Source organism: Heterodontus francisci, chromosome 17 (assembly GCF_036365525.1).
Source record: "Heterodontus francisci isolate sHetFra1 chromosome 17, sHetFra1.hap1, whole genome shotgun sequence".
In the NCBI taxonomy this organism is placed as follows: domain Eukaryota; kingdom Metazoa; phylum Chordata; class Chondrichthyes; order Heterodontiformes; family Heterodontidae; genus Heterodontus; species Heterodontus francisci.
The window spans coordinates 26,971,410-26,988,057 of NC_090387.1; the positions used below are offsets into that span (position 1 = coordinate 26,971,410).

General features: G+C 36.7%; 1 protein-coding gene across 1 annotated transcript in view; it reads right to left on the reverse strand.

Moving 5' to 3' along the window:
* Nucleotides 1-4,019: 4,019 nt before the first annotated feature.
* The window catches only part of gan (gigaxonin), a 123,616-nt gene continuing 110,987 nt past the window's right edge, over nucleotides 4,020-16,648 (reverse strand). The window contains exon 11 of the mRNA XM_068049183.1: nucleotides 4,020-16,247. Within this exon, the coding sequence (XP_067905284.1) occupies nucleotides 16,051-16,247 (197 nt within the window). The 3' untranslated portion in view covers nucleotides 4,020-16,050. The remainder of the gene's footprint in view (nucleotides 16,248-16,648) is intronic.

Below are 16,648 nucleotides of genomic sequence, written 5' to 3' on the forward strand. Positions count from 1 at the left end.
AAATTGAAGGAGAAAAAGATTGCAGGGATATAGGGAAAGAGCGAGGGTGGGGATAGGGACTAACTGGGTTGTTCTTTGAAAGAGCTAACGCAGAGTCAATGGGCTGAATGATTTCCTTCAGTGCTGTACGATGCTATAATTCTATGCAGTCACAGAAAACTAAAATTTAATACAGGGAAGAAAATTTGATGGGGAAGCCATCCTGGGTGGTACCTCCTGGTGGTCAGCTTCAGAATGCAATCTTTTAGTTGAATAGTGTGATACTGTACAGCTTGTGTTTGTACTTTTGATACAGTCTCTGATTTGGGACGGGGTGGGGTTCCAGGTTGGAAATCAAAACCATGTTAGACAAACAAACAGACCTGTGATTGAAAACAGTTGTTTTTATTTTAAACCAAAAATATGTGACTGGGAGGCTAAGTTTCATTTTCAAAAAAACTCTATACAGCGTTAAGCCAGCTAAAAAGCTGTGCATGTTTGTAAAAAGATGATTTTTGGGGAGTTGTGAAGGATTCTGCAGTTGATGGAAAATCAGACTGATTGTTTTAATGAAACAGACTGGGGGCTGACTATTGGTGTTTGACTTGCAGCAATTGTCTTCGGTGATTGAAAAGTTATCAGTGGAGCCACACCATCAGAATAGCAGTGAGCAAGGCCGACATTGCTCGAGAGGCAACAAAACCAAACCATTAAAGAGAAGACTGCATCGCTGGCTATCGACAGGACCTCATTATTTCCGTATCTGCACCCTGGAAGACGGAAATTGATAAACTACCTGAGGAAGAGCCTGATACTGTTGTACCAAGACTGTGTAATGCCATCTTGCTGATAAGCCTGTTCAGAGGACTAGTAAGGACCACCTTTGTTGCATGATAGTTAACATGTAACATTTAACATATATAAGACTGTGATTTAACAGTTAGCTCATTTTTAATTTATGTTGGTTTTGGTTTGAGTGTTAAAGTAAAATTTATAAAAGTGAAATTTTGTCCATTTAGGTTGTTTCCTAAATTGGGGTCATTCAGTGGATTTGATACTTTTTGTTTGTTGGGTGGTCTCCACGGGGAATCATAACAATAGCACATTTAATATTCAATAGCAATTTGTTCTTTTTGGTAAGAATTTGATCTCTGTATTGTTATGATCCTGTAGGTTTTTTCTTCTCTGGGAAGTGTGCAGTGTGCCTTTAAGGCTGTAAAAGGATCAGTACTGCTTTAAGAACAAGCCCGCCTCAGAAGTTAGCAGGAATAATAGAAGAGATGCATTTTGGTTGCCATTGGATACAGTGCTACAGCGTGGAAGAACCAGCCAGCTTCAAATGTGCATCGTGGTTGCCCTGGATACAGCCACTCAGAGACTGAGGTTAAATATATATTGCTGCGATTGACTGTTTGAAATGAGCTGAAAACTGGCTTTTGAGATACAGTTAACAGATACACAGACAGCTGTTCTGCCAGCATGTCCTGAAGGAAATAGAGCTCTCTTGGTTTATTTAAACCCTATTTATTATACTCTCAGAATTCTGATTAGTCAAGCCATATTAATTTCTTAAAAGAAAATAACCAATTCCTTTAACTACTGAACTGTAATTGCTGAATTCAATCGCCAGAAGATTAAGAATATCACTTCAACTGCTGAACTAGAGTATGGCCTGTTCTACTGTTGAAGAACCTTTTGTTCCCCATCGGACGGCTGTGAAGACTTCAAGCAACCTTGCACTGTTTCACGTTGGACGATTCCAATTCGGCAGGAGCAAAAATCTGCAAGGACACTAATTTCTTCTATTTTAAATGTTTATATCTTAGTAGTGTTTAAGAATTTAGTTTTTTCTAATTAAACAGTTAATTTGTTGATCTAAAGTCACCTGGTTTGATTAGCCGCATTCGGCGGTTTGGTGGATGGTCAATTTGGCGGATAGTCAATTTGGCTGATAGTCAATTTGGCTTTGGTTTTCTTTAAGTTGGAGAGTTTAAAGTGATACGTTAGGTGATCTGTGGAGTGATGGGATAGAATTGACAGTGCGTTTCTCCAACTGCAATCAGAATCATATCTCGACTGGGGGCTTTGTCTTGAATGGCCAGTCGTAACAGTATATTGATGTAAACCAGCTGATCTTCAATAGCATTGCACACAGCAAGTCTGGCAGCTTAGTGTAGCTGATTTTCTTTCTCCGCCCTATTTTTATTGCCTCTGGGGTGGGAAGTGGTGGACCTTATGGCATCGTACGGCAGGGTAAAGAACCACAAGTGGCTGCAAATTGCATTTGGGGCAAGGGTTACAGGGAAAGAGTTAGTCTCTTCCTCTCCCAATCGCTTGCTTCAATCCAACCACCTTGCTCCCATTGCCGCACCTAACCCTTCAGCTGCCCACTATGCTCTTTACTTCCTACCACCCCCTCACTGCACACTTTCTTCCTCTTTAAACTTACAGCTCAATCAACCCTCTGGCCTCTCCTCTAACTGTTATCATTAGTAGGGCGGCACAGTGGTTAGCACTGCAGCCTCACAGCTCCAGGGACCCGGGTTCAATTCTGGGTACTGCCTGTGCGGAGTTTGTAAGTTCTCCCTGTGACTGCGTGGGTTTTCGCCAGCTGGCTGTGGGAGGAAACCGGAGCAAAGACTTGCAGGTGTAAATTGCCCCTAGTGTAGGTAGGTGGTCGTGAATATGGGATTACTGAAGGGTTAGTATAAATGGGTGGTTGTTGGTTGGCACAGACTCGGTAGGCCGAAGGGCCTGCTTTAAGTGCTGTATCTCTTAAATAAATAAATGACCTCATCCCTAACCTTCCATCTGCTTCACACAGATGGGGGGGGTTAGGGTAATTGACACGACCCCTCCTCTTCCTCCCCATTGTTTCCGTCAGACTTTTTTTGTCTTTCAAATCGGCACGTTAGCATTAAATCTAATCGGTCTACCTATGTGTTTGCTAATTTACTCCTCACCTCTACTAAAGGTGCCAATTCTTACTGGAATACAATGTGGAAAGCAGTATCCATGATGGAACTATGCCCAAATGATGACTGTTAATGTAAAGAAGGACAATGAACATTAGCAGTCTGTTCAACTACGAAAGGCAATTGGGCCAATGTTGTCCTCACAAATGTCCATATGTATGCTGTTTCTAGCAGATGTCTAGAAAGCAATCAGGAGCAAGAAACGTGGCTGATTTTCACCTCTTTAGCTATGATCAGCTAAAAATGACTGGGAATATGAACCTGGAACTTTCTGGTCTGTATTTTGTTTTATTAGTTCTGTTGGTAGCACCTACGAGGCAATCGGGCTGAGAATCAATTTGTTCTGAAATAAAAACATGAACACTATAAATCTCTGTATTCTTTTCAATACCTTTGTTGTTCAGAAACAAAAGTGTCTCAGGTAATTAGTCTGTAGGCCTGGAGGGGCACTGATGCTCATGGAACCATATCCATGCCTTATCCACTCAGTACTGCTTGAATCTATTTTGAATGCACTAAGCAAAGCATGTATTTGTAAATGATATATATAACAATGAATGATTGTAGTACATTTGAATGACACTAGTGAACAGTTTCATAAATGTGATTTTAGATTTCCACATTCATGTAATGATATTCCATACCAACCTATTGGAAATATATTAATGAATTTCAATTACAATGAATATATATTTGTGGATTAATGTTTTCCCATCTGTACTCAATAGCCATCAATAGACAATATTAGTGTTATTAAATTTAATTCTGTGACTTTACATTATATCTCGTTCAAATAAAAGCATTTAGAAAGTGTGCTATTTTTTCTCACCCAAAAAACATTCAAATAGCCGCATGGATCTGTCTCAAATACATTTTAAATGTTGGAAGTAACCGACTGAGGATGCTGCGTTTGGCTGTGGTGGAAGGCAGACTCTTCTGTTCTCCTTTCAAAAGTTAAACCAGAACAAAAAAACTAAAATCATTTGTGGCCTAAAAACAGAAACTTGAAGAAAATACTAGTTCCAGTAGATTGATATTCTTTTGACACCAGTTTACTTCCACCAGTTTTATTAGTGTTGTGTTTGTCAAAGTTACATAAGGGGGTTCAACTAAGCATAAGCCCCTATTTCTGATAAAATAGCTTTTATTTCAAGTCTCAATACACCCTAATACATAAAGGCAAGCAGACTCAACCAGTTTTGTTAACATAAGATAAATTAATTACATTTAATTTGTTCAAGTGAATAAAAATTCAGTTGGTGCAATCCAAATGCTAATTGCAGTAATTTAACCAGTTTTTGCTCAGCTCAAAACAGTTTAATATTTATAATGTACAGAAAAAGAGTACTTCCAACACTTTGAAAATTAACATTTACATAGTCACCTGAAAAAATTATATTTTTGTCGTGCTTTGCTTAATACATTGCAACAAATATGGCCAGTCTGAAAAATAACACCAACTTTGACTCAACATTTCAAAATTTTGCTCCATTTAAAACAAGTTCCACTTCCATCACATTTAATACAGTTGTACAGAACATGTTTTAAGAAAAAAACCAATGTGAACATAGCCAATTAAGGGCAGTTGTCAGTGAGGAATAATAAACATGAGTAACCATTGTACTTGCCACATAGAGTCAAAAATACAAATATGTATAGTTTAGACAGAAAACTGAGCTTCTGGCTCAAAAGCTTAGAACTGGACATCATGCAATCTTCTCTCTGCTGCACACCCGCCGCCACCCCCCCTCCCCACCAATCTCAAACATTTGTACATTTAGTATTGAAACCACCAAATTTAATGTGAAACTAGATGTGTTCACTCAAATGTTTTGAATTATGGTTAAACAGCAGAAGCACATCAGTCTTACACATAATTTACACAACAATTTGTGAACCATATATAACACTAGTATTGATAGCATGTGCGGGTTAAAGATTGACTAGAACTCTCAACCAAATTTTAGCCAGCCACATTTCTCAAATTGCTGGATAACAATATTACAACTTGTGTACGAGTTTGTTAACACCAATCAAAATAAGAAAAAATATTAACATTCAAGTAAGGCAAAATGGTAATATTACACTAAATCCTTTCTGAAACACCATAGTTTAATTCTTGCCCCAATTTCAACAAAGCACATTAAAATTTAAACTTTATTAAAAGCAGTCTGTCGCCATTGTTTTTTCATCTTTGTGGGTGGGGTCTGAAAAATAATGCCAAAACTCTTTAGAAAGTTACTTCATTTTCTTTGAGTTTCTGTGTTACACACACCATCCCTGAGTGTAAAATTACCAGCTCCCTGGCCTCCAGTAATGTCTCACAGAGATCAATTGTTAAAAGTGCAAGAGTGGCCCAGAGATGATAATCCTTCTATAATTTTCTCTATTTCTCTCTCTGTAAATAACACTTGATCTCTCTGCATGGTCCTTCATTCCAATGTGGCCAGGATCAATAGTTACATTGGACAGAATTACAGGTGCTAATCTGTGTTCCCACATTGTACATTTATATAGCAATTTCTAAGAACATATCTCAAGGAACTGCATGGAGGTTAAACAAACATGAGCAATAGTAGGAGGTTAAGGAAGCTGACGAAAAACTAGAAAGAAAATGTAGGTTTTGGTAAGGCTTTTAAAGGAAGGGATGAAGTAGCATTGTGAAGTTAGATTCAAAGAGTAGGGCCGAGACAGCTGACAATGTGCCACTGGTCAATAGGGCAGAGAAAAGGGAAGAAATGCACAGGAGTTTAGAGTCTGAGCGCTGAAGGGTATCAGTCTGAATCTATGGCTAGAGGAGATTACAGAGGTTGGGGGCGATGGCAGTGATGATTATATGGAGCCATTTTTAAGTGAGAACATTGATTTTAATTTGTGATCTCTGCTGTCTGTACATCTTTACTTGCATTTCAGATGCCAATCAATACAAGGACAGTGGGAACAATGGGATCCAGAAGTTCAAATTAGGCCTTACTTCAGAGGTTTCAATCTTAGCTCATTTCAACAAAGCAGAGTATCTGGTTTTGCTTCAAGGGTTAAAGTTGGAAGACTATTTAAGGGTACAGTGAGTAATTATTGATACACTTCCTAAAAATCCACTCTGGATTAAATTCTGGATTACATCACATGTTGAACCTCAAGTGAGGATGGTATCACAAATCAACTAAACAGACTTGATTGCTACAATACCGATCACTCAAAGAAAACTACTTTTCACGTAGCAACAACATGCCAGATTATTTTATATTTTATCTTTAAATGTAAAGCTATATCTATTCGAAAACATTATTCATTTATGGGGATGACTGAAAAGTGCAAACCTGAAGTGATTCACTGGGGCGGGGGCTTGGTTCTGTAGCTTAACGGATATTAAGGCCTTCTGGATTCCCTTTTCTTCCATTTACTCCATCATGTACTTTCCACGAGTGAAACTTAACATTTAAGCTTAAGTGGTTAATTGCTGCTGAAGGGATGCAAACATAACAGGTATTTCTACTTCTACAGATAGTAGTTTATTTACCCATTGCCCCAGCTTGTATTCCAACTGTCTAAAGTACTTCGAAAGTTTTGATAAGCCACTTTAACTTTGCAGATTTATTTCTGAAACTTAATAATGAAACACAAATGGTTGTTAACACAAAATAAGATCAAGTCTCATATACCACAGTACTGGAATTACCATACACACAATAACTGAATGGAAGCTGTTAATGGATATAATGAGCAAAATAAAGAAAGTATTGGCACATGCAATGTAATGTATTTATAGTTTAAAAAAAAAAAGCCCACTATGCATCGATAGATTTCTTGTATTCATGAGCTTATATTTTTCATCTCCGCTACTTCTGACTCTTTTTAAATGAAGTATAATAATTCAGAATAATCAGAGATGCTATGCTAATTTATATCCCACATGAAATACTTACAATAGTTAGCCCACTCTGTCACTTTTTACAGCTTCATTGTTACCAAAGATTTATACATTTGCTAAAGTTCTGTACTTACAACTTTACCAAAATATTAGCACTCTTCATAAAACACATCATTTACAATATTTAAACAATTATATTTTTGAGTACTATTTCCACTAGACATTTACTAACTTATAATGGACACTTAAAATTAGTGTGCTATTATCGTTCCATTCAGAATTTATGTTTTAAATAATTCAGTAGCACAATCCTGTTATAACAAAATGTAATTATAAAATATTCAGAAAGTTAATTACTAGCACATCAAAAATGCAAAAGGAAAGGACTAACCACCACCACCTTTGAAAATTAACACTGGTCATTGGCGCACAATGAGACTGCCATTCCCCTCTCTGCGTAGAAAATTGTTAATTATTCCAACACAGGAGGTGCAGTGCGGATGCATGCAAAGATCAAAAATACAAAAAGTACAGTACAGCCCAACCACCAATTCTGTTCTTATACAATGGGTTCAAATCTAAGTGCTGAACTGTAGTATCAGCTTGATACAACAGCAAAGATAAAATTGGGTTTAAGTTCACAAATGTACCCAGGGAATGAAGCTCAAAAAAACATCCCCAGGCAAAAGATGGTGTTGGAAAAGGTGGGTACTCCTCATGATTCCAGAGTTATTAATCTCAGATAATACACTTTCCACTGATGGGTTCAGCAATGTGTTACGCTTGCATTCTTAACAGCTAGCTCAAGAATATCACTAAGAGGCTTGGGATAAGTTGCTTGTTTTAGCAGAGATGATATAGGGTGGGAGCTAGGAATGGGATAATGATACAAGGGAAAAAACAGTTTAAAAAAAGCTATAGGGAAATATTGTGCAAATCAATGATCAGCCATGCCATAAGAAACAAGTACTAGGCTAGAAAATAACTGCAATCTAAGGTCCATTAAAAAAATAAAAAAATCTATATTCTTGTTGTACAAGGCATTTACTTTTTTTTCCAAAATTAAGTGCAATTCTGCTATGTTATAAATTTTGTATGAATCACAGTTCATGCTGGTATATATCCAATGATAATGGTGGAATGTTACAATTTATGGAAACGGTATATTATATATTTGCCTCTCCCAGGAGACTGCGTGGCTTTTAGGTGGGGTGGAGTTATTTATTGTGATACACAATGCATCATAATTGTATGGGACAGACTAGATGGACCAGAGGCTTTTTTAAACTGTTTTTTCCCTTGTATCATTATCCCATTCCTAGCTCCCACCCTATATCAGCAGAGTTTGTGAATACATATATGCATTTATATATTAGTTGAAAATATAAAAAATTCCGAAGAATATATTTGTCCTTTTCTTTGGAACGTTTGTAAATTATTATTTTAAAAGTACTAATGGCAGAGTTTTGGTACTGTGGTAGTACTAACATTATGAACGAATTTGGGAAACTCATCTAAATTTGGTACAGATAGTAGTTACGCTAGGATACTGTGTGCTCTGAGAGACATAGCTGGGATGTCATTTTGTAAAGGTTGCATTTCACCAAAGTGCACGAGCTGACAGAAAGTGGAAATTGCTCAGTTCAGTGACGAGCACCAGAGATTAAATTCTGCAAATACGAGATCTAACCACAATCAAGTTGCACAAGCTTTGGGTTTCACATCAGTCACTTCTCTCATGAGAACTTTTAAACAAGTTTTAAGCAGAGTGTTACACTGATTAAGTTTAGCATTGCTGATGCAAGTAAATTTCCCCTGCTAACCACTATGCAAATTTTTGCCCCAACTTTCCTGAAGCAGTCGACTTCCTGCTGGGCTGCATTTTCATAGGCACCATTTGCCTTCTGGTACCTCAATTCAAATGGCAATTATTCGTGAATGATTCACTGACAGTATGTATTGGCAAACTATTCTTCCAATAGACAACACCGCTGAACCAGAATCATCTGATGATCACACAAGCATGTTTTCAGCAGCGATCAGAAGTGAGAAACCTGGCTGATTTCCCCTTGCTAACCTAGGGGTACGGAGGACAACTGTAGCACTGTTGCCCCATGATTAGCTAACATGGTACAGATCATGGATTAAAATTAAGAATCCTCTTGACTTTACAGGTACTATCTGGTTCAGGTACTGGGTAAACTCATAGGGCTGAATACTAATAACTTATGATCCATTCTGTCCCATGGTGCAAAGGATGAGGTGAAACAGCATCATTGCGACATCTAAGACACCCCAAGCACCAGTATTAGTTGATTTTATTCATTTACAATAGAGAACTGCCTAATGAATATTTGCTTATATTGTAGGATATATTAAATAGTGGCTGGACCAGTAACAGCTGTCTAAGTCTAAGCGAGCCAGTCCAAAACTGCATCAATGCACCTGCAGGGGTGGACTAAACGAGCCAAAAGATATGGCTGACCGTACCATCCAAACTTGCTTCTGTTGTTGGCAAGCTTCATGTTGAATTTAAAGGAGGCAACAGAAACATCTGGAGGTAGCAGCATGTCAGTCTATGGTAATATGAGAAAGTTTTATGCATTACTCTGGTGAAAAAATTTATTCTTCCAAATTATCATCAAATCAATGCGGCACATCCTGGAAAGGCATTTAGGTTGCAAGTATGTATCCAAGATTGAAACAGACCCTGAGCCATTGTAAAATCCGGCAGGCACAGTGCATTAGCATAGACACCAGAGTTCTACTAAATAAAAATTTGCCAACTACTGCCGAGCTCATGTTAAGATAGATCCCTGGAGATGTCAAGTGCTCATTTATAGGAATGGTTGATAGGAATTAGGGGAAGGGTGTATCAATTTCATACATACTGCTCCCTCCATTTTTTTGTAATAACTTTACTAAAAATGTTGTTGCCAAATATCAACAAAGCTACAACTAATATTTTTATGGTTGTAGTTACATATCGCTTCTTGGACACATCACCCTTTGTTCAAGGCATTCTTAGCTACATTCTAATCTACAGGATACAAACATTAAAGACCATTGTCACATTGAATGCAACAGATGCGTTCAGATGTGGAACTGTCCAAAACATTTGCTCTGCAATTCACTTAATGAAAAAAGATTTTGATGGTTTTGGGACTTGATCCATTTCATTTAAAAGTAAGAGAAAGTCCTTTGTGATTAATGCAGAGTTACATTTAAAAATGGCTGTACTCAACAATGTAGGAAAACCCATTTCAACTCAAGTTATGGTCTCTGCAAAAAGTTATTTACCAAAATATGTATGGCCCAAAGAGTTTCAATGAACTGGAACAACTTAAGCCTAATCATAAAAGGTCCACCAAAGCAAACAGTGAATTTTAAAATCACAACCAAACTGCTTCTTTCCAGATAAAAATGCTTTCGTAGAGCCAAATATAATTCAAAAATTAGTTTTTATAATCTTGAGTATTTAATAGTTCAAATTAGAGCAGAAGGCTATTTGCCCATTTGTCTGGTATCCCATTGTGCAAAACCTGAACTATTCCAAATTAAGATTACCACCTACCAGTTCTATATGCAAATAAAGTAACAGCTTTATGTTTGTATCGCAATTTTTGTTGAGTTATTGTCTGTTGCTAATTTTTTTTTTTAAATAAAGGAACGGTTACAAGAATCTCTGTATGCCCATTTTCTAGATATGCCGTGTGCCCAATGCCATGTAGTTAATTAATTTTGGTTTAACTGGTTAAAGTGGAAGTATGAGTGATTTAATGATTAACTTTGCTGTTTTACCATTGTCATGTAGATATTTGTATAGAGTTTTATGTCACTGCAATGTAAATTGGCAGTATATTTAATAATTAACAGCTAAAGATATACAAGATACAACTGTTAATCTAGAATGTATTCTATTTGAAATTGAACAGGCAAAGAGGATGAAAAATGTTATGCTCTTCAACAAAAATGAAGCAGCAAGTACCTACAACAAAATAACTTTGATCACAACAGAATATCTCCTGCTGCACAAACATGATAATTGCATTTCCCATATTTATTTTGTCCTCGAGGTCCTTTTTCATAAGATTGTTAAATTTTAAATCCAATTTGAAGGAGTTTTTTTCTTAATTGGAGGATTGTGGCTTCAATAAAATGAGACCTTTAATTAGGAGGATACTGGTGTTTTGCTAATCAAAAAATAATCATTTTGCATTTTACTAGCAAAGTTTTTCCATAAACCATTTGGGCCACTATGATCCATAATGCTGTCAATATAGATTCCAATTTTATATCAATAGCAGTTAAGAACAATACATGGAATGTCGACACATCAGTAACACATTACCTTCCAGTGATTTGGAGATCTTTCAGAAGAAGTATTTTTACATCCCACTCTTTCATTTCCCCTACATTGGTGGCGCATGTAACAATTTGGAAGTGATTAACATACTGGCAGTTTTTGGGAAAAGATTGTATACACCTGTAACTTCAAGAGCTGAAGTACTTGAAGATGTTTGTTGATAAAGCAGGGCATTATGCCCATTTCCCATGAGTAACCAGATATTTCACTGCAATTCAAGATTAGTTAAACTTGCCAAGGCTCATTGCTGAAACCCAAGAGTTGAGAATTACTGCTTTTTCAGGGAAAATAGGTGGAGTAGTTTATGAACACATATTTATCAGCATCTAAAACACCAATATGTGTTCCATTGGCTGAAATAATTCAGCAGAAAGTACAGTTCTGAAGCTTGATACGGGTAAATGATTTACTCTTCCTTGTTCAAACTATTGCTGCAATCATTTTATGGGATAGTGTGGAGACTGATGCAATATTTTTTGCTGGTATGTTAATAGACAATAATGCATACAGATATCTCACCACATAATGTAAGGCAAATACGAAATCTATATAAATACAGCAAACCCTAAATTAAGTTGCTGTAACTCAGATCTAAAGTTTAGTTCTCCTATTGCACACATGGAAGGGAGGGAAAGGATGGACTTTAAAGAATAAGTATAAATGCTTTTGAATGTTACTGCACTAAACATCTGGAACAGATGCGAAAACAAAACCCTCAAATAATTAACAAATGCTCCCAGACAGTTTCATAATTTGACAATTCTACAGGAATGTCGTGGGTCAGTTTCATTAGATTGAGTGAAATTCAAATCTTTCTAAATTTGTGACTAGCAAGATTGTGTGGAAATTGATGAAATTAATGCCAGAGATTTAAAGGTTAATATCTAATATGAATATTCAAAAAACAATTATAAATATATAACAAACATTTTCTACGAATTCTTTGATTACTACACAACGGCAAGTTGAGTAAACAGCTTTGCCTGTTTACATTGATTTTGTCACCCTAAAGTAACACTAACAGTGACAATATATTTTTGGAGGGCAAAGGAAAGGAATGAAGATCTTCAACAAATTTTGTACTTTCAATTTTATAAACAGGAACAAAAAAGACTGTGGAATGGAGAAATGCACATATTATAAATACAGTCTACATACACTACTTTGGGTTTTATGAATGCAAATTACTGGATAACCAGATTTTTTTTTAATGCAAAGAATAAAACTGAATTAACAGGAAACTGTAGCACATATGCAGTATAGCAGGAGTTAAACGCGCTGACCCAAATCTCTGGTACTGAAAGTTGCCACCTTACAGAACTTCTCAAAACTTCCACATCCAAATTCAACTTAAACAAAGACCTCTCCTCTAATGACTAGGAAACAGTCACCACATTTTATCACTGTATTAAAATAATTTACCCAGTCACAGAAGAAGTAGGTATATTCATCTCCTGCTGGATGTACCCTTGGCCTGCTTCAATAATCTTTTAACATATTTAAACTAGAAAAACAGTTAAAAAGGCAAATAATTCTGTTGTGAGAAATCATATTGGGTAAACCATATTATGGCATAATACCCAGCAGGGTGGAACATGTGGATGGTTCATGTCACTCTGCCCCACCATGCTGCTATGATGTGAAACCCTAGTTAGCCATTTTAGTGGCTAACTTAGCCATTTCACGATTAGAGCAAGAGTAAGTACCCTTAAATAATGATAGCATAGTATATAGCAATGAATTTTGTGGTACTTTACCACAAAATTTACCTAGTAATAGTCTCTCAGATTTTAATGTAAAATTGTTGTTTTATGCATTAATGTTTAACCACTAAGTCAATAAACACCTTCAAAACACAATAAAGAAAGCACTCAAAGTTTACTTAGACAATAATGCATACGTCTCCTTCAATTTTCCTCTTATTTCTCTCCTACTGAAGGTGGCGATTCATAATGAAGAAAGGTTCAACAGATGCTGGTGACCCTTTGGTACCTCAATTACGAGGCTATGCAATAAAAAGCAGTGAACCATTTCACCATGGAGACCACCAGAGTTATGCCTGATTCTTGCAAGCATGTAATCCAAAGGCACACTTCCAAAAGATTACTGGAGCTTATTCAAAGGGCTAGAAAGCAGCGTGGTTTCATTTCCTTTGTGGCCCAGGCACACTGAGGCCAACTGCAATCAGGTCTGCATGTCTAAACGTCGCACTGGGAGCTCCACATCTAATTGTACTTACAACACTAATTCAACTTAGACTTTCAAACAACAAACTACCATCATTTTGCTTCTGCATTCGATAAAAGATCACCTAAGCTGGTGCAAAATCACTGGCTTCTATTGTATGGAGGATAGTGATCCTATGTGAACACCAGTGAGGCAAAAGAGGCCATGAAGCAAAAATGTTTATTCCGCATAAACAAACAAGCACTCTCAATAGTGCAATGCATAGATAAAAATGTGGCATTTAACCATAAAGAATTGAAAAGTGCCAAATTCAATTCTTGATCTGTGCGAAATTAGCTGATCTTAGCTGAGACAATAAATAAAGACAGTACAATTGCTCTCTGCTTTCCCCTCGCAGCCCACCACACCCCCCCCCCAATTATTGCCAGAGATAAACAAAGTTAAATTCAGTGGGTTGACAGTCTTAATCAGTAGCCATTGACACTTACTATAAGGTGTGCGTACAGGCACTAGAGTGTGCATCAACACTGAATGTGGACAGGGGCAAGCTTGGATTTCATGCTTTGCATGATCTATTAAGCTGCTTACATGCCCTGGCTTAGCTCTCACAAATCGGAATTCAGCATCTCACTTTATATCTTAGCCAAAGTACCAGAAGGCTGCAAGGAACGAATGAACTATATCCTAGCACAAGCCAACATATTCAGGAGAGAAGCAAAAGATGAGGAAAAATTAATAAAAAACACGAAATGCTTGTCAGCCTGCAATGGAGCCTTAGAGGTTAATATGAATGAACTACACCAATGATTTACATATGAGACCATCAAATGCCTCGTCATTCACTCATTGAGGGTATTGCACAGAATGAATACGAGTGAATATCCAGATAACGTACTACAAAAAAAAGACATTCTCTTCTCATCACCCAATACAATTTTGTGCAAGTGAACCCAACCTGAACTGTGAACTCAAATGATAAAACATTCAATACAAAACAGCAATCCTGGTACTTGACTCCACCACTATGTTATAGTTTGGAATGCATAAGCCACTATTATTCAACAATAATCCTATTTGCAACACTTGTGTGTGAAATCTGAAAGACTTGAACTGGTAAAGCATCACAAATTTACAACCTACACAGATAAAGCAGAGGATACACGATAAAAAGCTAAACAATGCAATTTCAACATGAGTGGGGTCGCCAGATAACATGCCGCTGAGTTACTGTCAGCACCATGAGTCTAATATCACAACAACTTGTATTTATATAGTGCTTCTTACATTCAGAAAGTTGTCTCAGTTCACTTTACAATAAAGAGGAAAGGTTCATGGTGGAAATAAATAAAGAGGGTAGGATAGGGAGCTGAAGACATGGGTAAAGAAGAATTTTGTCTAGGTTCTTGAAAGCAAAATGGGGTGGGGAGGCTGGTGAGGTGACAGGACAGAGGGAACTAGATAGATAATTCTGGAGGGCAGAGGTATCCTATAGCTCATTGTGTACTTTGCTTAGACCATGCCTTAAACAGGTAATTAAAATGATAAAAAAAAGTCAGATGAAAGCTTTAAGTACATTAATGTGCTAGGAGAGAAGCTTCTGTGATAGCAGTGTAGGTTTCCACCCTTCAGTGCTGCTGTTCATAACGTGTAGTTTCACGTCAAATATATTTCGTGGAAATAGTAAGTGTAATCATCCATAGCATTAAACATTACATGTAATGTTATTTAACTGGCGGTTGGAAAAAAGCAATAGTCTTGTTTATATAACAAATACGAACTGCTTCTACTTCAGGATGCAGTATGAAGCTTTACAGCAGAGTTGTAACTTTCTCCAAGAGATCCACTATTTATTTTGAGCTTGCTACCTATTGAACTTGAATATTGTTTTGAAACTCAGGAGTAAGTCAGTAACTTAATAACCGATATAATTCTAACAGTAGCAACCTTATCCCACTCTGTGACAGCCAAACACTTCAATATTACAGCTATCCTTTTCAGAAATAACAGGTTGCCAATCTAGGTTTTCTGGAGCCATTTCTATCGCCCATCAGTTCCATCACTGAAGTGTGGATTTTAGGTGCCCTGCAGTGCATATGTAAAATATAGCCACTTTTGGCCGCTGGTTTTGAAGTTTAATTTTGTTTTTGCTTTTACAAGCCTGAGCTACAAAAGATAAGTTAATAATTAATGCAACATTTTGTATTAGAACTATTGTTTAACGTAGTGAAAAAATAAAACTGACTTTACAGTTTACATTAGAACTTTTACATTAGAACAGAATTCATTCTCACTGGGATAGTAACTATCTCCAGAAATCTACATCAGCTTTGCATTTTTCAAACAGCATTTCTATAAGATATGTATCTACTAAATATTGATTTCAGATTACTTTATATTAGAAAGCTGAAGATTTGGTTTTACCATCCATTAATGTCTTGCAATTTTAATTCTAGTTAGAAATACCATAGCTGAGCCTTCAGAAAATAAGGGAAAAAGCAGAATTTCCCTGGTTCACATTAAAATGTGTGTGACATTAAGTTGCCCTTGTAGGATACATTTTTAACCATTACCAATCTGCAACGAAGATAACATATCAGACTTTGCAAGATTATCCCCCATTATGTGATATATAATGTTTTGTTCCCAATTGCAATCACCACTGACCATTGGCATTATGGTCCACTTGGTCCAACAGAGGGAATGCGTATGCGAAAAAGACCTTGCTGTAACTGTAGCTTGAAAAGCTTGCAATTTGCAATACGTAGAGCTGCGCAGCCTGTTCGTCGGAGGTCTGAAGGGAGTAATGGCTTGGTGTGATGCCAGGTTCCTGTACTTCTGCGAAATTCTCTGACAAAGTCATATTGTGTGCCTGGAGGTAATGAAGAAAAGATGTTAGGTATTGCTTTTTCAGGCACCACTGGAGGGGGTTCACTGACTTCATGGTGAAGCAAATGTTCTCCAAAAATAACTATAGTTAAAATCCATTAAAATAGAAATTTTTGTCACATAAAACGAGAGAATATTTACGATGGAGGCTCTTTTGTGGTAATTATGCAAGTCTTCATAAACTGTACTACTGTACAAATTCTCATTTTCCAAGCTAATTATCTGAAAATAGCCTTTATCTACAGTCAAATGTATTTTACAGTTAAATTAAAAATAAGCCCCAAAGTCCAATTTTTAAATGAATTATATTAAGCAATGCTACTTTTAAGTATATACAACATCAACTTCCATCAACCCCTTCCTTTGGCTGCTGAGAGGTGGATA